Raw genomic sequence first — 24,072 nt, forward strand, 5'->3', positions numbered from 1 at the left:
GAGTTAAGATAAAGTTTGAAGGATTGGTAGGGATTTTTAAATCATTTACCCTTAAACTTTTTTATGAAATCAAAAAATTGAAATTCTAAAAAAAATCATTTCATTGCAATGCAGTTACTTTTAAAATAAGCAATATCACAAAGCAAAAAAAAATTAAAAAACGGCAAGAAAAAATCTACCTTATAGAAGTGAAAATATTATTAAAAGACAGAGATTGATACATATGAAAGTTAACTTGAATTAAATGTAATCAACAAGACAAGAACGAAAAAGTCCAATTTTGAGACATATGTGCTACTTAATTTTTTTTAATTGGGTTACATGTTAGCTATTTAATTTTTTAATTTGACTATCCGAACTAATATAGCATTCATCTAAAAATAACACACAAAATTATTTTTAAAAATATATATAACACATTTTTTAAAAAATAAACTAAAATGGGCCACACGTGCCTCCGCCCTTGCTCTCTGAAAGATTTTACTGTACTAAATATCAAATATTTCAAAATAAAGTATATTTTTTTCACTCTAATTTATAAATTGAATTCATACAAACTGACCTTAGTGAATCGAAATAGCAAAATAATCGTGTTAATCGAACTACTTGAACCCATCCATAAGTGCGAAACACGCCAAAAAAAAAAAGATCCAAACTTTGATTTCTTCAATTTATTCGAATTGGCTAGTTGAAAATAATGATTATAATATGAGTCAATTATGAATAAATCCCCAAACCCAAACCTTTCTTTCTCCCAACTCCCTTCCTTAAAGATTCTTTCTTTGCACTCCCTAAGGACCACAAAACTTGATTATTTTAATATTTAATTCTTGTACTCAATATGGGTTGTTTTGTGCTTAGATCTGAAGGTTTTATACTTATATATAAAGATCTCTGTGTTTATATCTCATGTTTTAATGCTTATTTTGGAACAAATAATTATGTGCGCAAAATGGTATCAGAGCCTTAGGTTAAATATTCAGACTTAATATTATTCGTTAACTCATACTTTTCTTTGTTGAGGAGAAGATTTTTTACAAAAGATGACTTCAAACGAAGGTTTGAATCAAGAGGATTTTATTTATATGAAATCTTATAAACAAGTTAATCTGTTCACAATAGATTACTTACGACAGAAAGATGATTTCTAACTCTCAATTTTTAGAAATTACCCCAGATTCCTCTAAACTCTCCGGAGATCTTAGATAAATTCAAAAGACGGTACAATATTACAGCAATCAGCTGTATGAAATACCTCGGCAAATTGAAGGAATCCTTAAGAAACAAGAAGAAATTCTTGTAACCCTAAAGGATCTTCAAACTAAAATCACAAATCTAGAACAAACTTCAGGTTCTAGAAAAATAAATACAGGAGGAAGGTTACCACTCTCATTTGGTACCGAACCGTTGTTACATCAGAAAGGTAAAACCAAAATGGTTCAAAAACCTTTAACTGATGATGAAAGGATGATTAATATTATAAAAGCAGTATCAGAGAAAAACACTATCTGATGACTACTTTAGAGAGATTAAATCTCGAGGATCTACAAGATCTCGCGGATTATTTTGCGAATCTCAAAGTAGTAGATCTAAAAATGAACTCCCCTGAGGGTGAACAACCCATAGGGAAACCCCCAAGATATGCGGTTAAAACAGAAGAACCACATAGTGAGTTTCAGGTTGGAGAAAATTCACATCCAGCAGGAACCAGATCAAGAAGGAGTAAAATCCCACTCCTTCAAACTCCTTACGAAAAAACTGTTTTAGATCCAATACATCCTTACGGGGTTATGTTAAACCTTGATGTTTTGGATTTCAAAAACAGAGAAGATCTTATAGATGATTGGACGTCAGCTATGAGAATTGCAGCCGGGACATTAGATCTCAATAAAGAAGGATTCATTAAACTTCTAGAAATGAGTCTAATGGGATCTGTCAAGATTGCTTGGGAGATGACTATGCCAGATACGAAATAATCAATCTTAGCAGGAAAATCCCTCAGCGAAATTGGAGAAAGAATGGCCACCCTATTTAAAGCACAATTCATAGGGGTAGACTATTTCAACAATCAAGATACAGAGAAAAAGAGAAGATATACTCAAGCTCTGTATAGCCTCGAGTTACATGATATCTGTTTAGTTGATGAATACATTATGTTATTTACTAAATACAGATGGAATTCAGGAGTCGAGGAAAATGTATCTATTCAGCTATTTTTCGCAAAAATGCCAAGTCCCTGGAGAGAAATGCTGATTAAAGAATACGTTCCAGGTCATCTTGACACTTTGGCAAGACGCGCGTCCTTTTTGAAAGGAAAATTGGCAGAATGGTGCCATATGGCAGCATTACAGAAGAACTACAAGAAAATAAAGGGTATAAATAAACGTACACCTTTATGTTGTAAAGATAATGATCTTCCAACGATCATTGGAAATAGATCACAGGGATTTAAAAGAAAAAAATTCAGAAGTAATCCCTACAATAAAAGAATGAGAAGTTCTTGGAAACCAAGAACATTTTGGTCCAAACAAAAGGCCAGATCTTATAGGTCAGGAAGAAGAAGTTGACCTACAAGAACATCCCCAGTAACAAGCTCATCACAAAGCAGGGGAAGAACACCATCAAGAAGAACTTTCAAATGAACTCATACAAGAGCAAGTGAAAGTTTCAAGGATTGCAACTGCTGGACATGTGGAGCAAGAGGACATATATCTACAAATTGTCCAGAAAACGAGAAAAAAGGAGTTAAACTCTTTGAAGCAACACCAAATATGGATGAGGCGGTCTTCTTTCAAGATCTATTCCAAGTATATCAATTTGAGGATATCCCCTCAGATGAAAGTATATACGAAGAAGATATATTGTTTAGTCAAGAAGATTCTGAGGATGGATCAGAATCAGAATCAGAATCAGAATAAAGAAGAAGTGTTTCGGCATGAAACACATGAAGGTTTGGCTGGATTCTTTAGCCAAACCACGATATCTCATAATATGGTCCAAAGGATTATGAGAGAAAATCCAACGTTACAAAAGTACCAGGGATTTTCGGCAGGACAAGTAGAAAGAGTATTAGGAAACTTAGGGCTTAGACAAAGAAGACATAATTTGATTTACAAAGTATCCAGAAGGGAAATGGCAATCCCCATGGAGTTAACAAGTAATCAAATAGAGATGCAGTTAATTCCTTTTGAAGAAATAAGAGAGGAATTGCAAAAGTTGAAAGGTGAGGTAGCAAGGACGATGTCTTGGATTTATATTGGAGCAATCCAAATAATGATCAAGGCAACTTTTAAAGAAGGAATAGATTCACCCATAGATATCGTAGTATGCGATAAAAGAATGGCGAATATTCAAAATGCTGTCCTGGGTACTATCTCAGGAAATCTTTGTGCAGGAAAAATTGTAGGAGTTATCTATCCAAGAATATCCTACAATTTAGCTGACAGGGACTTTAGTCGAGCCTTGACGTTGCATCAAAACTTCAAGGAAAAGAGACTAATGAAGGAAGGTAATAGACCATATTCTATTACATATCAAATTTCATATGCTCTTTCTAATACTCATCATTCTGAATTATTTATTAGAAATGAGTTCATTGAAATTCCAGAGATCTTTGGGAAAGTTGCTCATGCAATATACCCAGAAAGAATCGAGTTTCCTTTAACTCAGGAAACAGACATTCAAATTCAAGACAGACCGGTTCTATACAGAGACCTTAAAATAGAACCTCGAAGGTTATCTTTTCAAGGAAATCGAATGACAAGTAGGAGATGGGACAAATCTCCTATTCAAGAAATTCCACCAGAAGAAAAAGAGTTTTCTATAATAGGAAAACTTAGATCTCCAGAAGGATGGAAAGAAGTGAAAATAGTATTCGATATTACAAGTCATCGGAACCAGTTCTCTTGTAACTCGATTTACTATTTGGAACAACATGAAAAAGGAACTTACCAAGGATTGATAAATATTGGAGAATTGGAAGTTCAAATATGTGGAATTCCAGGAAAAGAAGTGGATCAGCTCATTCTTAGCCTAGATTTTCTGGAATACCATAAACCATGGAAACGCCTTGAAAAAGGAATAGAGTTCATGGCAGAAGAAAAGACTTGGAGGATTCAATAAGAATTCTACGATATGAAAAACCAAGAGAATTGGATAAGGGACAATCCCTTAATCAGATTCGAGAACTCTGTTTACAAACAGAGGAAGAAGCAGCTGTTGAAATTAGTAAGTCATGAACATGATTTACTAGATCGCATTGAAGAGGTAGAAAGGAGTAACCATACTCTACCTTCTGAAGCCTTAGGAAGACTAAAGGTGAATAGTCTTAATCGGATTACTGAGTTACAACACAGTCTGTTAAAAATGGCAGGACCATTTAGTAATCCCTTTAAAAAATGGCAACAAGTCCTTTCTCCATATACATTCCGATAGGGATGTTGTATGAACAGTATAAGGCTGAATACTTTGCAGCTTATATTGATTCGGGAGCAGGAATTTGTACAGCAAAAAGAGGAGTCTTCCCTGAAAAATGTGAAGAAGATTTGCCAAAAATTGCTGGACGAGATTTCTCTCGAAGAATTTTAATTCTTTTCAAAGGAATAAAACAAGCAGAGATCCTTATAGGAGAAGCAGGTCAGACACCTTGGTACAAGGTAAAGACACCACCAATCTATTTCCATGATACAAGAGCTGATATCCTGTTAGGAAATAACTTCTTACAAATGTTTAAGAAGTACACACAAGACAATGAGTCAAGAAGACTTATGTTCACTATAATTTGTGATCATAAAATTATCGTTCAAAGACTCAAAGTTGCTTTTTATCGACAATTGCCGATAATATTTCGCAGCCAGCGTGGTGATAAGGGACAACTTTTTCACCCAAAAATGAAAGATCCAAGAAGGTTTGGAGAAACCATGTTGAAAATAACAACAGAACAAGAACTCCAAACAGAGGATATGGAGCTTCTCAAGGTAACTCTAAATCATAGAGATATAGAGTTAGAAAATAAGGTATCCCTTGAAGATGTCAAAAAGAGGCTCAAAGAAAGTTATAATGAGCATCATTTGGCATGGTGGGATAGAAATCAACTCAAAGCCAGTCTTACTCTAAAGGAAGGCAAAGAGTATGAATTCGTCAGATATAAGCCTATCCCGATGAACATAACAGATCAAAGGGATATGAGAATGATTATCAAGGAACATTTGGACCTTGGTCTAATCAAAGAAGGAGTTTCACCATATAGTAGCCCAGGTTTTTTGGTCAGAAATCATGGTGAAATAAAAAGAGGGAAACCCAGGTTAGTTATTAACTACCAAGGTATTAATAAAATCCTGGAGTTTGACGGGTACTTCATACCTAGTAGAGAACATCTAATTAGCTGTGTGCGAAATGCTAGAGTGTTCTCAAAATTTGATTGTAAGTCTGGATTCTACCAGATAAGAATGGAAGAAGGCAGTAAGAAATTCACAGTCTTCTCTACTCCACAAGGACACTATATTTGGGAAGTTATGCCTATGGGATTGGCTAATGCACCCCAGATATTTCAAAGAAAGATGGATAACCTTTTTAAATATTATTTCAACTTTATGTTTGTTTATATTTATGATATTCTTATAGCATCAAAAAATATAGACGAACACGTTAAACACTTAGAGATTTTCTCTAAAATTTGTAAACAAGAAGGACTGGTGTTATCTGAAAAGAAATCAGTCATAGCAACAAGGAAAATTGAATTCCTCGGTATTGAGATTGATGAAACTGGAATAATTCTACAACCCCATATTGTGGAAAAGGTAAAGAATTTTCCAGATAAACTCAAAGATGTAAAACAACTCCAGAGTTTTCTTGGAGTAGTTAATTTTGCAGGGATGTTCATTAACAATCTAGCAATGTACAAAAAGGTGTTCAGTCCTTTGTTAAAAAAGGATGCTAGGTTTATATGGACCGATGACCATACTAAAGGGGTAAACCAATTAAAAGAGATATGTAAGAATCTCCCAAAAATGGCTATACCCGTAGATGAAGATGATCTGGTATTATTTACGGATGCCAGCGACGATTGGTGGGCGGCAGTCCTTACCAAAATCACTCCAGATGGGGAAATACCATGCAGATACTGTAGCGGTCTTTTTTCAGAATCTGAGGCCATTAGATGGCATATAAACGAGAAGGAATTTTATGCGGTTAAAAGGGCTTTTGAAAAATGGCCATTATTTTTACTTGCTAAAAAATTCACTCTGAAGGTTGATAACCCAGGTAAAAGCTTTCCTAAAGAATAAGATTGAATCTAAACCTGAGAAAGCTAGGTTATTAAGATGGCAAGCATTATGTCAAAATTATATTTTTGATATTGTTATTATTAAATCTCATGAAAATATTCTTGCAGATTTTTTAACAAGAGATGGAAGGCAGTGACGTGGATTACATCCTGAAAATGCAGAGGCATCTCAGGGAATACCTTGGGTTGCTTCAAAACGAGTTCAACCAATTAGCCATTAATGCTGAAATGGCCGGCAGGTTGCAACAAGCTGATCGGATCAAAGTATCTAATCGAATTACAGGATGTATGCAAGCTCAAACACAACTATGGGCTGCTATTCAAGGGCCAATTGTGAAGGCTATAGAGAAACCATTGGTTTCTCATAAACAAGATATACTAAAACCATTGGTTTTACAAGAACAAGAAATACAACCACCGGTTGTGAAACAAGATGTTGAGGAATCTAAAACTCAAGAAACAAGAGCTAATCTATCATCAGCCTTTGATGATCTGGATGAAGCAACAATTGATGAGGATAACTCATCAAGTCAACCCTCCGCCTCTGGGGTAAAAGAGGAAGAGATCAATCTTAGGCCCAACACTGACAAGGGCAAATCTAAGATTGATACTAATCCATCTATTATTTCTCCATTCCAGGTTTATCAACAGAAGTGGGAGAAATTGAATACAAGGAATGAAATCAACCCGAACACTTGCAGGGTTGATGTTGCAGGAATATATCCAAGGGTTTGGCTAAAAAACAATGTCAATCCTAAAGATGTAAAACTCTGGTATGAATTTGGGGCTTTAGCCTCAGTTTATACAACGTCACCAAGATTTTTGGAGATATCACAGTTACCAAAATGGATTCAGGAAGCAGTCCAAGAAACATGGGCAAATAATGATCATTTGTTCAGAGGAGATGTGCTTGAGTTATATTTTTTCAGTGCAGCTCCGGAACCAACAGTGAAAGGATCACACGAACCCTTTCATTTTATCAAGCTAAGGAGACCTGATATAAACAGTCACAAATTTATCAAGGAACCTAAAACTGAAGAAATACCCTTAGTGTCCACTTTCGGGGAAAATGAGATCTCAACCAGAAGGGCATGGGGTATTTGGGTCTGTCTTACTGAGATGGACAAAGTCAAGTTTCCATTCAAATTTTATCAGAATTCTGTGAACGGATCGTTCCTGTTGAACACAATGACAGGAAAAACTACAGCATTTGCGGAAGAACTCTTCGAAAAGAAGAAAAATCTTTTGTGGAACAACAAGCTGCCGGGGAGTAAAGAAACTCGCCGAAAATTTTGTAACATGGCTCATATTGGACGATGGTTAGAGAGCATCTGCCCAGAATGCCCAAATCAGAAGGAGCCAGAATTTGAAAAAACCTTTAGACCCCGAACAAATCGAAAGGATTTTTCCGAGACAAGCAAAGGTGGACAAGGACCACCAAAGATGCGTTTTCACAGGGGTCTACTTCAAAAGCAAAAATTGCCCCGACAACAATAAAGCAGGCATGTGAGGAGAATAAAGCCAAAAAAAAGTGGCAGGCATGTGATTCCTCCACTAGTAAAAGATGCCATCAATAATGGCATAAAAAAAAAATTCAAGACAGCTGCCTCCTCCACTAGTAAAAGATGCCATCAATAATGGCATAAAGAAATACAAGACAGCTGTAAGATTCCCTGAAGTTTCTCAGTGAAACGGTGGAACTACAGCTATAAATACAGGCATTTGAGGAAGCTGAAGACATCGATCATTCCTTTCAGTTTTCTTACGAATAAAATTGTTGTATATTTCTCTTTCTATTGTAATAAGTTTTCGTTTATGTATTTCAAGAACGAGGCTACTATGAGTAGCTAAACAAGTTGTCTTCTCCTCTTCAAAGGAGTTGATTTATGTAATAATATTATGTCTGAATAATTTTTCTAAAGTCTCTTGTTCTTTCATGTTCATATTTTATAATTAAATTTATATACCATACGCCTTAAGGTAGAAAACGAATTAAGGCTATGCTGGGTGTCGTTGAAGGAGCTTGTGCAGAAACCATCTGTTGCGACTGCGTGGTTGGAGTGTGAGGAGCACTTCGTAAAACTCGGCAGGTATGACCCGACGACATTATGGTCAAAGAGGTATTTAAATTTGATTTACTTTACGGAAGCATGTTGGACCCTAATCTAAAGTATATAGGCTGAAAACCTTGCGCAACCAATAGTTCTTCACGACATGAACTGGTTCGATAGGTAAAACAATGTCAAAGTACAAAAGATTAGTTAAATACTTGTTTAATCAAAATTAGGGACCACTAGGGAGTACAAACTAAAAAATTTGAATGTAGGGAGTTAGGAGAAATTTATGTTTAGGTTTAGGGATTTTAAAATAATTACCCCTTATAATATTAATAGTATCTAACAAATATATTTATCAGTCTCACATATTTATATTTATTATATTATATTATATATATATCTTAAATTTTAAATGAGTTAATCTAAGATTACATCAAATCAAATTATAATTTTTAAGACATCAGTCAAAGATGTCATGTCCCAATGAGTTGACAAAGTTTTCCCAATTTCGACCATTGCGTGTAGTGCACGTGCTATAAATCGCGTGGGTTATCAATACGAACATCCTCGAAAGCTTTCACTGCGGCTTTTTAATTTCCTGCTTTTCCCACTCAGTTTTCTCACAAATTCACAGAGAAAAAGGAGAGTAAAGCGTGGGAGTGAAGATGGAAGAAAAAGGGTCGTCTTTAGTTCATCTTCTGGTTATAGTACTGAGCTTAACTGCTTTCGGATTTGCCATTGCTGCTGAACGACGTCGTAGCACTGTAATTGCTCTCTTCTTCATCCCCTCTTTGTCGGTTGTGCAAATGTGTGTTGATTCAACCAGCATTTAACTGGGTTTTTGTAGATCATCTCGGGTTGTTATTGTGTTTTGGTGTGATTCTTCATTTTTGGTCTCATTTGGTTTGTTTCTTGGAGTTTTCTTACTTTACGTTGTTTCTATGGTTGGAAAGGTGTGGAAAGGAATGCCGATTTGGGCTGGAAATGATTTTTTCGTGAATGATTGACAGGGGTTTGTTTATTTTAGCGTTTTGTCTAAATATTGTTTCTTGTTATTTAATATGATCCTTTTAATGTCTTTAATGAGTGATGATGACAATGCTGAGTGCTTGGATGTTCTGTGGACCTTTATGAGATATCAACTATAATTGATGATTGGTTAAGTTTGAAGTGATGTGATTCACTTATGTTGCCTTTTCGGAAAAGGATTTTCTTTTTTATCTTCTTTCTTGCGGCATTGTATGAACCGCTCAATGAGATTTGAACAAGCCAAGTCCCGTGAAAGTAAGAGTTGCACCAACCCTTGGTTAATTGGTTGGCCAAGTAGATAGAATTTTACCGGGATCTTGGTATTTATCTTGTTTAGGTTTGTTTGAACTTGAAGGAAGGTTTTACTGCCTTCCAGTTTCCATCCCATATACTGGCAAACATCGGAAGTCCCTTGAATCCTTTGTTTCTTGGAAGTTTGAACTGAGAATTAAGTTGTTTTTACCTATTTAATTGTGAAATTTTCAAAAGTAAAAAGTAAAGGAAATGTTAAGGTACAGATATTTTCTTGCATTACATTAATATCGGAACGTTCAAAGATATTTTACAAAGATATGACGTTATGAACAAATTTCTTATTCAGCTATGCCACATTCTGAAATTAAGGTTGGATGCATTGAATTGTTTATCAAGTAATGCTTTGATTTAATTTCCTTGAAAATACTCAGAGATAACCTTGGCTTGTTATTTCCATGACTTACATTGCTCCATAAACAAAAACTTATATTCCTGTTTGGTCATGCTACACATGAAAAGAAATTAGAATATCTTTTAAGGCGAACTAGTGGAAACCAATAAAATATGCAATATCCTGCTCTTTGTAGAAGTGATTATAATTCCTCACTTTCGTTGATTCCTTGAAGCGAATTTGTTAGCTTTCTCATGCCTAGGCGGCCGACATCATGTTCTCTGTCTCACGAGTTCACTTACGTCCTCTGATTTCTAGACAAAGACCATTTTCATGGGCACTTTATTGTTTATTTTTCACCGTTCTTTCTTTTAGAATTTATACTCAAAAGTTTTCGAAATTGGGTGCTATGAATGAAATTTCAACACTTTTTCTTTGGCTTTTCAAGTTCCTTAAAGTTTCCTGGCTGTTTAGTTACTTTGGTTGTTAGTAGGTTTTTTAATGAACATTGTTGGTATGGATGAATAATTACAAGCGGAGCTCCCTCTTTGTGCCCTGATTAGCATATTCTATTGCTTTAGGGTAAGGGGATGATTATGCATTTGATATATTGTTGCTGACTTTGTATAATTGATCAAGATTCTGGTTCCAAGTTCGTGGAAATGGTTTGCCTGCATTTGCATTCTTCTATAGTAGCCAAAATTGGAAAGGAAACAGATTGTGAGGGTCCTAGCATAGTTCAGGACTTTGTCTATGTACAATACCTTCTCCTTGGGAGAGGCACCGGAAATAAAACTTGCGATTGATAGTACTTGAGTGAGAGATTTAGTTTGCATTGAGGTGGATGCTGGAAGCAGCAATTTTGATCTAATCACCATACATGGTCCTTGGAATATGTTTAACCTGGCAGACTAAAATATGCGAACTTCCTCTTGTGTACTATGCTTAACTTGAAAAGAAATTATTTAGATGCATTAAAAAGAAAGTTGTATCAATACGCATAAGTTTATTGTTTTGCTGCTCTTAGTATACATCCAACTTTGCTTTTGTTTGTAACTTACTGAATTTTAGAATCTGTCTCACCTGAGCTATTCTCCGTAAAACATAGTGGGTTTACTGCACATGGCGCACAAGTTTGAGTATTGAGAATAGACAACAATTGGTTGCAATTGGTATACTTAGTTTTTGTAAGCACTAACACGTGTGAATTCAATGTTCCAGCATGATTTGGATCTCATTTTTATGAGATTGTATTTGAGTAAAAAAAAACATGATAAAATTTTATCCAATTTCAGTGACCATTTGTCCTTTGGACAAAAGCATTTTTCTTGTTTTAAGATAGTGAAACGTACATGAGTAGTGAAGCGAGTCATTTTGAAGGAGAAACAACATCCCTTTCTTGACGGGAGTTGACAATATTATGTTGTTATTGCTGATTACCTATGGACAGTTCAACATTCGATTGGCTTAGTCAACTTTTGATTTAAGAGAAACAAATGTTAGCATCGTGCAACACACTTGACCACATATTAGATGAATCACAGCAAATTTATGTGGACATTTTAGTGGATTGTGGTCAAGTGACTGCTCCTGTGGAGTAGAGTAGCGGTGATACAAAATTGTCTTAAGGCACACCTTTTGGATGATTTATATGTACATTACCTGTAAGTGGATATAATAGATAATATTCGATTTATCATTTATAACATCAATAAATTGTCAATTGGGGTTAGATACCAACAATTTTGCCTTTCGGTATCTTCGTGGTAATCTCATTGACAAAAAGACGGAACTATCAAACCCGGGGAATTCGGTGTATAAACTTATGCTCATTTCAGTTGTCACCTGTGTATTTGTTTAATAATTATCCCATGCATAGGGCCATGTGTTTATAGTTTTTAACCATTATTTACACATGGCACCACACATTTTTTGCAAATGTGAAAAGGTTATGGATGACAAAAAGCCAAAGATGGTTGTAAATCGAAAAAAAGAAAAAAAAAGAAAAAGAAAATTGATCAAGTGTCATTTCACAAACTGTCCCTTGTAAACCTTTGGTGTTTCCCATATTCTCCTTAGGCTTAACATTACTGTACTTGTTATCTAAGTAAATTTGTGGCACTAAACTAGATCAAAATATTTTACCAGATAACTTGGTGATTATTTGAGAGTGCTAATTATGTTTTTTCTGCCCTTTTGCATTGGTTTTCTAAATTTACTTAATTCAGCAGCAAAAACCAGGATGTAATTTGGCCAAAACGGTTCGGCATTACTACTGGTTAACCAGTTGTCCTTGACATTGTTTTGAACTTAGCTTGGCAAGGATCTGGGCAATGGTTATATGCTATTAGTTAGCTAGGAGTCCGTGTCATGTTTGAGTTATCACATCAAAGTTGTTTCGAGTATATTAGAGCTTGATTTTGTATTTTTTTTCCTGTATAAATGCCTGTATTCAGCTGAACCCAGGGCGTTTCTAATTATGGTTGTATCTCTCTCTTATTCTTTGCACAACAGGGCACTTTAACAATAGATGAGGTCACTAATCGAACATATTGTGTCTACAAGTCCGATGTTGCCACAGGATATGGAGTCGGGGCATTCTTGTTTCTTCTCTCAAGTGAATCTTTGCTTATGGGCGTAACTAAGTGCATGTGTTTTGGAAGGCCTTTGGTTCCTGGTGGAAATCGTGCCTGGACCATAATATATTTTGTCTCTTCATGGTAAGAGTGTATTCTTTATACAGTTTTTTTTTTTTTTTCGTTTCCATATCTTCCATTAGTTTCTTGTTCTATATGCATGTATTTTTAAGTACATGAAGAGGGTAATCTAGGTAATTGTTCACCGGGTTTTTCTAGCTCATTTCGATTTTATAACAGGTTTTATGCAACTCGGTAGCATATAATCCTAACGATCTATCCAAAATATGTAGGATGGCATTTATAATAGCAGAAGCATGCCTTATCGCTGGTGCTAAGAACAACGCCTATCACACCAAGTACCGTAACATGATCTTAGCAGACAATTTTTCTTGTGAATCTTTACGGAAAGGCGTATTCATTGCTGGGGCAGTCTTTGTGGTTGGAACTATGGTTCTGAATATCTACTACTACATGTACTTCTCCAAAGCTGCCACTCAACCTGCTCATAAAACTAGCCGTGCTTCTTCAACTGTTGGCATGACTGGGCGAGTGTAGATCACACCGCGAGACTTGAAGATTTCTCAGCAACGATGTCTAGTCCTGCCAAATCATGATTTTTGGACGAACCAGATTACGTAGAATCGTGTTTCGTGTGGCATGGTGGGCATTTTCAGTTGATAGTGCTGCATTGAGATCAATATCACATTAAATTCAGTTGATTAATTTTGTTATTCAAAGGCTTTACTGTTTATGATGATAATTTGGGTGTATGAATGTTGTGTGGTAATAGAGGGTTGATAATTCACTAAAGCAGTAATGTCGAGTGATGTTTTTGTTTCATCTAAAATAATCCCATTCATCTCATTTGCAAACAAACTAATTCCAAGTAGAGGGCAAAAATTAAATATACTATTTTTGTTTATATGGACACATTCTATATGTAATGTACTAATGTCCAATGTCATGTTAAAGATTTTACGATGCAATAGTCTATTTTTTCTCCGTCTCATGTGGCAATGAAAATTGGGTCCTTATGCTAGCACATTGACAATGCACGTATGTTAGCATGGGACATACCAGATTTTACATATTTTAGTCAGTAGACACCCCATTTGGTGTGAAAACAATGTCACATAATCATGTGAGTAGACCAATATTTGTTTATGTTGTAATATCTCCATCTTGAACGGCTGTCCCCTCACCAAATGAAGCAGTTTTTGCAGAATTAGTAAGTTTGAAGTTAGGGAGAGAGACAAATGAATGGGGGCAAAAAGAAAATGGCAAAAGAGCAAATGAAGCTAAGAGGGAAAATGTAAAAAAGAATAATAGATATCCTCCAGATTTAATGCAGTGCAAGAGAAATGGCAAAATGGAGAGTAAAAAGACAGCAAGAGAGAAACAAATCCAAGGTACAAAATCTAAAAAGTGCTGTCCAGAAGATCAGACAAATCCCTTTTCGTTTTTTCAACTTTTTTCATATCCACACCCAAACAATCCTCTACACCCTTTTCGGAACAAAACCCGATAATCCACAATCTTGGATTAGAGATCATACCCTGTACTTTCTGAGAATGTATGAATATTATATTTCTATTACTATATATGCTCAAATTATATATATGTTTTTTTAAAAAAATAAATAAATATACAAACAGAGACTTTCATTTAGTACACGTTGCATGTAGGTAATTAACAATTGAAAATGTGAATAAAAAATTTAGATATGTATATTTACATGTATGTTAGACTAGATGCTGAAATTTGCATTTTGTCAAGGCAAATAGATGAGACGATAGCTATCGCACACGGTCCCGTTACGCTTATCATGTTGGACATATTTTGGTATAGTGTAGTTTATATTTCGTTTGAATAAATATTGATAAAACGTTTTTACAAAAATGATATTTAAAAATGTTTTTAAACTTGAAAAGGTGTTTGAACAACTACTTTAAGAAAATAATTTTAGTTGAAAAAAATTTAAGAATGTTTTTTGAACTAATATTTCATAAAAATTGTGTAATGCACGTTTTTATTCTAAAGCTAAAAAACAACTTTAAATTATTTTGTAAAAAATTATATTTGGATAACAGTGTTTTTTTAAAAAAATCCAAAAACGTTTTACAAAAAATTTATTCAAACACCTTTACTCTTATAAAACATTAAAAACATTTTTAAAGTATTTATCCAAATAAAACTTTGAAATTTATGTTGGATTTTCAGTTTTGATATTCAATTCCTAATTCCTATTTACCTTAAAAAAATTAAACCTATAATAAGTTGTAATTAATTTTTGATATTTTGTATAGTAAATGAAGTTATGTCTTTTTGGCATAAAAAAAAATTAATCAGCCATATTATATCTGAGAGAAATTTGTTATTTGTAATTTATATTCTCTCCATATATTAATCAAGTCATGTGTTTTTTCCATATTTTTACACCTTTTTTTCAATATATATTTTTTCATATTTTTTTTTATACTTTTAACAAATATATTTGTGGAATTATGCGTTAAATAAAAATGGGGAATAAACATTCTTTGGTTTTGCGTATTAAAAAAATCGAAAAAAAAAATAATTGACCAACTTTTCAGGTATCAGTCTATGCCTATATCTCTCCAATCAAGTGGGTTAATATATCAATCAAGATTTTCTTTACTTTTTATTTATTTATTTACTGGATATGTGCCTCGAATTCGATCGAGCTAAAATTCGACTTAAAATTAGACCTATCCACCTTACCTCTAGGTCCTGTGTGCCCATCACCCTCGAGAAACTGATGGGAGCATCGACCAAAATAATCATGTAAGTAACTTTTTTTTAAAAAAAAAAATAATATTAAATTTAATATATAAATATAATAGAATGATTCACCATCAAATATTAATTATATTTTCTTGTAAAAAAAAATTATTAATTATATTTTAAATTAAGTATTTATCCTATTATTTCAAAAGTAAAGATATATTTTATTTTATCATAAGATTCAAGAACTCTAAAATTATTAAGGGTCTATGTGAGACCCTGTGAAAAATGAAAACTTTAAAATGAGTTTAAAATGAGATATAATGAACTTCTATAGCAACTTGGGTTAATCATTTTCGTAAAGCAGTGACGAATACGAAGTAGTTGCTATAGAGGCCCATTGTGCAGTCGCAGGCCCGGGCGAGGGTCCGGGGCACGACAGAATGGTATCAGAGACGGTCACCAGCTGGCAAACCCCGAGAAATAAGTGCTATGCGAGACAAAGTGCTACGTGCATGAGAGCCACCTCTTGAACCTACGGGGCAAAATGCTACATGACAGGAGCCACCTCTTGAACCCGTAGAAGCCACCTCTAGATTCCTGGTGCTGGTGGATCGAGATATCAGGTCGCGACGAGGACGTCGCGTACGTTCTGAAGGAGGGGTGATTGTGAGACTCTGGGAAAAATGAAAGCTTTAAAATGAGTTTAAAATGAGGTACAATGGACTTCTATAGGAAATTGGGTTAATCATTTTCGTAAAGCGAAAACGAATACGAATTAGTTACTATAGGAGCGCATTGTGCAGTCGTGCAGGTCCGAGCGAGGGCCCAAGGCACGACAGTCTACATCTATACCTAAAAGACTCGTGAACTTCAAAAAATATACGTGATTTGCATCAATGACACTATGATATTTATTTAACTCTTCTACTTTTCCTGTTAATGTAGACATTGAAGTGGCTCGATTGCTTTTTTTTTTTGGATAGAAAGAGACCGACATATTTATTTAAACCTAACTTATATATCAAAACATTTCACGGAAACGGATGAGGTTTGAACCTAAAATCACTGTGGTTGATTTTGGAGGAAAGAATTTTAAATATATTTAATTATATTTGATGTTTAGAGAATTAAGATCATAAACTTTAAATTCACATATTTTATATTTATATATATATATGAATTTCAATTTCATTCAATGATTTGATGTTATTTAAAATCTATTCTACTTTATATAACTAATATATAAATTTTAAACTTAAAATTTATCTATTATTGTTATTGTTAACCATAACTATAATCGAAATCACAGATTTCAAATATTTTTATATAAACGCAACCTAAGATACATGGCCTCATCGTTGCCAACCCTTGGCCGCAGTCCGCACCGGCCATCTATAAAATACATATATTTTTATTTGTAAATGCATTTGTTGGCAATTTGTTTCGTACAATGATCACTCAAAATTTGAGGAAAAAGAAGGGTGGTCAGAAATTGAAATTAAAAAAATAATAATATAAACAAATACGCATCAAGTTCCTTCCATCATGTCAATTAAATTCTGAGGCCTATGTCGTCCCTCTCTCCCTCTATATAAAAATAAAAAAAACTCACACGAAAAAGCTAAGTATGTTTTAGACAAGTACTAAAGCTTGCAGCAACTCACACTGTTTCTTTATATGTGGGTTCGCCGGAGATGTCATCTTCCGGCGGAAAAAGACAGATTTTGCCCACCTCGTATATTGCCCTGTTTCTGCTCATCTCAATTGTGCATACATGGAATATCAAGGTAGGGGCAGCAAGGACATTTCCAGCTTCACCTTCCCCTCTTCCTCCCAAGAATCAAACCATAATCTCCACTCAGCATTTCATGAATGGTACATTTCTTGATTACAAAAGGAGAATACCAAGCTGCCCAGATCCTCTTCACAATTAGTGGAGTTAGTTAATTCAGTTAGTTTTATTCCCTTTTGGTGGTTTATATGTATTATTTTGCTCGTTTCTGTCCAAATTACTCAGTGTTGGAATTGAATGTTGAATGAGTTAACCGTGAGTACTTTGTTAGAAAATGGATCATCCTCGAACCATATATTCACTTAATTTTAGAAGTTGCAAATATGTTTTGGGTTAAAAAAACTTGTGAGTGATTATAATGTTTCGATCGTCTCTCCATACAATTTGTTTGATATTTTAACTGCATCGATGCCAAATCCAATTCTTTCACCATTAGAGCAAACTCGACAGTCTTTTTATTTGCTTCGGAGCCTCTGGGGATGGCAAATGCTGCAGGGGAGTCATGTGTCTTTTTTTATGATTAGAAACACATGACTTTACAAAGATTTCAGACACAGTTTTCAATTTTAGTATTGCTTAAAGTGGTGGCTGATATATTGCATACAAGAAGTAAAATTTGTACCTTTTGAATTCTTGTTACGTTACCTCATCTTCCCACAACAGTTATGTTTAGGTATTGGGCAACTTGTCATTTAGTCATCAATGGCAAAGCTAGGGGCTTCCTTTTATTTTTATTTGTTAAATAATTGAAAGCTAGTTAGAGGTTTGAAATCTAATTTTCTTTTTAGTACCCAAACATAGGAGTGATGGGATTGATTACTTCTCTGCAGCCAACACTGATGGGATTGATACTTTCACTTCCCACTATTTTATATTATTAATTTATTGGGTTTCTCTACTGCATTTCGGATAATTTATCCCGTGTCACACGATTAAATTTTTGTTTGGTAGTAATTTTGAACTGGAATCAAATGGAATCCCCTCCTTTGTCGCATGTGTCTTCAAATGACACTCAATATTTGGTACTAACAAAATTTATAATCACTACAAACTTATTTAAAAGTATATAAACATCCTTTATGAAATCATCTTACATATCAATTTTGTAAGATAAATCTCTTACTCGACAAAATTTTTTAAAAAAATATTATTATTCATGTCAAAATTATAAATTTTTTACTGTAAATATGAATCGAGTCTACTCGTCTAAAAAAACTATTTTTAAACATTTTCATTCAACAAGATCATAACTTTTTTTCTTCAAGTTTTCATACAAACAACTGAAAAGATTCCAGAGTTTAGCAACATCTTCCCCGTAATGCCAAACTCATTTGCGTTATTAAATTATCGATTATGTTTGACTGATAGTCTTTATAATCAAGAAAATATTTACTTTAAAAAGTTATGTACGTTTCAAATAAATTTGTATGCATAAAATTAAATAGTAAAATTCATTTTGATGTACGAACTATTGGTAAAATGTCAAATTGGTACACGAATTTTTGAAAATGATTTAATTTGTACATAATCAACTTATAAAGTCAATTTTATCCTTTACCTATATTATTTTAAAATTTAATATTATTGTTAAATTAAAATAGATACACATTTTATCTTTCAAAATTATTTTATTAATACAATTATAAACATAAATTTATAGTTATTTAAATTTTATATTATAAAAAAGCGATCGTACTCATTGTATAAAATATTTTAAATATTAATTAATACAAACATGCACATACACACACATATATATAACAATTGATAAATTACATATTCAAAAATAATATATATTAAAAATATATAATAAAAATATTTTTCTTTTTATCTATGTTATAAAATTATTATTTATATTAATCAAATTAAAAATGATATATATGTGTGTGTGTTTGTGTGTCTTTTCATTTATGATCTATAAATTTGTTGAATATTTTTCGTATATATGATATATAATCTTATTTTTATAGTATAGTATAATTGTAATTAGTAAATATTAATTTATATTTACAATTGTAATTAATATAATAATTTATAAAACAAAAATATGTATGTAGTTTAATTAATTAATTTAATAACAATATTCAACTTAAAAACAATTTAATTCAAGGGCAAAATTACCTTTTGAGTTTGATCATATACCAATTAAATTATTTTGAATAGTTCATGTATCAATTTGACATTTTATCAATAGTTCATGTACCAAAATAATTTTTACTCTAAAATTAAATCATTTCACAATTTAATTAATTTGTGAGGATTGAAAATTTTATTATTTATCTATTCATTTTAATCGAACAACTTAATTAACTCTAAGCTTTGTTGTTTATGTAATATTTTCAAATGAACAATGATGTTTTGGAATAATTTTTATTGTATGTTAAAAGATTGGGCTTTTCAATATGTAAAACAATGCAATAAATTTTTCCAGATTTTTTTTATAAACAACAATGTAATTAATATTAATTTGAGATTTTTTTTAACATGATTTTTTTATGGTTTCTGTATGATTTTCCTCTCCGAGCTATAAAGTGAAGGTTTGGTGAGAATGGGCTGCAGATTTTGGGGCCAGGAATGTAGTTATAAACTTATAATAATCATATTAAAGTAGTCTTCCTGACCTTTCGTAAGCCCAAAGGCCCAATTTTTCTGAAATAAATCCACCGTTTTTTTAAAAAAATAATAATAGTATGATAAATCTCTCATAAATAAAATTAAAAATGTTAGCCAACCTGTAAAGTGTGTGAAGTGTGTGAATAAGTGGGTGTTTGGCTGAGCTTATAAACTCCACAAATATGTTTGGTAAAGAATTTTAAAAACAATTTATAAACTGTCAAAATAAGTTGTTTGACATTTTATAAGCTGTTTTTTAAAAAGTAAGGGAGAAAGTACTTTTTTCAAAAAAATCTTTTAATAATTCTCTTCTCCAAAATATCCCTCTATATTTTCATTCATTACCGTTTTATCCTCCACAGAATTTACAAACCTATCAAGTCTCTCTATATGCCGCGACTTCCTTTCCTAACAACGATTTTGTTCTAATTTTTTCTATCATTTTTTCTTAGGATTTTTTAAAAAATTGTCCTACGTATTATTGAGTAGTATTTAACTGCAATTTTTATTTTAAATATTAATGATACATTAAAATTTTAATTTATTTTTGCAGTTTTTCGAGATTTAAATATAAAATATATTTAATTATATATATATATATATAAGTTTAACATTTATTTATAAAAGTGTAAAACTAATTCGTTTGTTTATATATATATATATATATATATATATATATATATATATATATAACTATTCCATTACATTAATAATATTATACGTTTTTGGTATTTTGTTAATAAAAAGATCTTAAAATATCAAACAGATTAATAAAATCTTTAAATTGTTTAAAATAAGTTTATCCAAGTATTTTAACAGCTTATTTTTAATATAAAGTCTAACAACTTATAAGCTCTTAAAATAATTTATTTATAAGCCATGAAAAATGAAACCAGATTTTTTTAAAATAAAAAAGCCCAACATTATACTTCTATTTAAATCCACGATTTCGTTTTCCACCATTACCAAAATTCTATATTTATAATATATTTTAACCCAAAAACATGATGGGTAATAACCCAATTTTAATAAATTAGCCTCTATCGTAGCCAACCAAGATTAAGATTCAAGTGCATATAGGACCTAAGCCCAAACAAAAAGGTTCATTGACTTCAAGCTTATCAAGAAGTATATAAGTAGTACTCCTCTCATTTCAAGGTAAGCTCTCAAAATTTTTTTATTATTTCCCTGATATTGGATAGTATTCATTTGAGGGTCGGATACACTCTCCGGCGCATCTAACATTTTTTTCGTGATGCATATGACAATTCACTACTATATTTTTGGGGTCCGCAAGAGGGATATCTGCAGGCCCAGGACTGGATACTGGATAGCTAATCACTCCCTTGAATTTCTATAATTTATGTATCTACTTTATTTGGATACATCAATTATATTTCAAAACTTTGATATTTTATTTTATTTGTTGAAATAAAACCGTAATATTTTACATGCTGTAAAACGGAAGGAAAAAATCCACGGTGTCAAATCATAAATCCAATATATATATGGTAATATCTTAGTTATAAACAAATAAAACCCAACATATATTAATGTATTTTCAATAATTTATTAATTTAAACTATAAGTCAAATCGATGTTTTATAAGCTATCTGACACAAGTTTCCCAAATTTAATTAAGACTAATTCTCGAGCAAGCCACAGCCCACAACATATCCCAAAACTGGGGCGAATTTCTTGTGATGACTACATAGATGACGATTTTATGAACATTAAAATATTTAGTTTATTTGACGATGGCATCGAGATTTTATTCCTAGAACTACATGGCTTAGAATCTAGATTCATTGCTTCGGGACTAATTATTTAAAAATGTCACCCTCCATAGGTGGAACCATGCCCCGTTTTTATTATTTAATAATAATTTATAATTCATTTGCTTGAGCAAGTCCCCGCGTATATATTTATTAAAAAATTAATTAAATAACTGTCATAATGTTTCAAATTTCGGGAATCTTACGTGCCCAAATTGTAGTTTGACCATACTCGATTGGCCATTTATAATTAACCATGGTCAATTATAGAAGAAGTGGTTGTTATGTCATCATCATCTTCTATATTGAAGCAATTGGGAGATGGTAAAGTTACTGATGACAATAATCTCGTAAAAAGGAACTCTTGAAACAAATTAAGGTAGATTATGAATTTTTTCTTTCAAAATTTGTTTAAGAAAAAATTCATAATCAACTTATTTAAGAGGTTGCAAACACTATCTGAATAATATGATTAAAATTATACTATTTGTTATATATTATTAACAAGATATATTCATACATTATAATGATTAAATTTAAACTATACTGAGATTGGGAACAAATACAATATAAAATTTATCCCATAAATTGGTTTGTTTTGATTTTTAGTCCTATAATTCGTTAAATTTTAATTTATATATATCCAATAGGTTGGTTTTTTTTTATATAAAAAATAATTAAAGTTAGATTTTGTTTTTGTTTCATGCCCCAATGCCTGGCAGGGCGAGTGTTACACCAGCATTGTTCTCGAAATACATGTTCGAAAACAAGTTTCAAAAGCACATAATTCCAAACCAATTATTCATTTCATAATATTGAAATACATTGTCTTTTACAAATTAAAAACAATAACAACGAAATGTCAAACAAACACAGCAGATTCACAAGGAAGTAAACTAAATTTTGAATTAAAAAATTATTTAGAATTTTATAATATACATACATATATCAAAATTATGCACCGAACAAGTTACAAATTTTATGACCAACTGATATCAACCTCATATGTTTTAAGCCTCGGTAACACAAGAGTTATGAATTCTTGGAAGAACAAGTCTCATGTGAGATGGTCTCATGAATTTTATTTCAGAAGGGGTTGTTAATCATACACATATTTGTAATAAAAAGTGATATTTTTTGCATAAAAATATATTTTTTCATAAATAATTCAAATATGATATCCGTTTCATAAAATTGACCCGTGTTGCTCGTGGAAAATGTGTGTCGGTGCAAGCATGACGTGTGGTAATTTAGAGTGAGAATGCTTAAATATTCTCGATCGATCTTAAGAATCCAAGTCACATTTGTGTGCGTGATCCACTTTGTTTATTTCAAATGGATATTACACTCATCACCATCCAATCCTTTTTGGGGATTCAGTCTTTCTAAACATCTTTGAATATAATATATATATATATATATATATATAATTAAAAGTTCTAGCACGATCAAACAGTGGAAATTCGTACAATTTGTAAGTTGCGCTGTATAAATTCAAATTAATTATATCGGATATCCTTTTATTGATTCAATGTTCCATATATGTGGATGAGTTTTTTTTTTAAAATATATAATCTCTACGCGATTAAACTTATAATTTTTTATTTATATTAGTTGTAATAATGAAATACCTTCATTGCCTTGTCTCGAATTAAAAAACATTTACCCTACTCTTTAAAATATGTCAACAATTCATTGGTCAACCATTTTAAAATTGCAAATCGCGCATTTTATTATGAAAAATGAATAGTCAACTGGAATAAATATGTTAAATAAAATCAAACCGTTTACCATATGTTATCCGGTCAAATCCTCATAATTTAATTGCCAATTACGAATTTTCAACAATTTAATTTATACAAAAAATACTCCCCAAAACAGCAAAAAAAGTTGGTCAAACAATTTTATAACTAAAACTGGAAATTTCAGGACAGCAAAAAATTAGAGTGGAATCGGATCACTAGGAAGTATGGAATAAGTCAAAATTGAATGAATCACTACAATTTATTTATATACTAAAAACTCGTCGGATCGATTATTTCGGTAACTTTTGACAATATAATATATAATATAATATTGATGGATTATTATCTAATTTGACTTTTTCTCGGGCTCAAGCCCAGTGACTCAATCCATTTGGGTTCCATATTATTTAGTTAATTATTTGGATACTTTATCAATGCCCATAAATTTCTAAAAGTCCATAAGAGGCCCAACCCCATGAAACTATCCGATTAATTATAAATAACTCAAGTTCTCTCATTCTTAAGGTACGTTCTCTATAGTCACATGCTCTAGTTCTCTAGAACTTTTATTGGGCAAATACTAACTTGAGCGTCGGAATGTTTTCGCCGAGCAACCCCCGGCGCCACTCACTTTGCTTTGTGATGCAGGTGACAACCCACGAAGTTCGGTCTTTGGAACAATTCGAGTATTAATCCGACTATCCAAATCTTCACAAATTACCCAGATTCTCTCCAATCGGGTAATATC

The 24,072-nt window shown here is 32.3% G+C and overlaps 1 protein-coding gene across 1 annotated transcript; it reads left to right on the forward strand.

Moving 5' to 3' along the window:
- Positions 1-8,960: 8,960 nt before the first annotated feature.
- LOC140875973 (uncharacterized) lies at positions 8,961-13,495 on the forward strand. Its single transcript, XM_073279806.1, has 3 exons — positions 8,961-9,104; positions 12,530-12,735; positions 12,945-13,495. Exons 1-3 carry the CDS (start codon positions 9,006-9,008, stop codon positions 13,207-13,209), a joined length of 570 nt encoding a protein of 189 aa, XP_073135907.1. The 5' UTR covers positions 8,961-9,005; the 3' UTR covers positions 13,210-13,495.
- Positions 13,496-24,072: the final 10,577 nt, after the last annotated feature.

Source organism: Henckelia pumila, chromosome 1 (assembly GCF_033568475.1).
Source record: "Henckelia pumila isolate YLH828 chromosome 1, ASM3356847v2, whole genome shotgun sequence".
Classification (NCBI taxonomy): domain Eukaryota; kingdom Viridiplantae; phylum Streptophyta; class Magnoliopsida; order Lamiales; family Gesneriaceae; genus Henckelia; species Henckelia pumila.

Bases quoted from the DNA above. Each gene is read 5' to 3' on its own strand.
- LOC140875973 (XM_073279806.1), top strand. From the start codon at position 9,006: ATGGAAGAAAAAGGGTCGTCTTTAGTTCATCTTCTGGTTATAGTACTG. The intron at 9,105-12,529 runs GTAATTGCTCTC...TTTGCACAACAG, and splicing joins CTGAACGACGTCGTAGCACT to GGCACTTTAACAATAGATGA. The intron at 12,736-12,944 runs GTAAGAGTGTAT...CAAAATATGTAG, and splicing joins ATATATTTTGTCTCTTCATG to GATGGCATTTATAATAGCAG.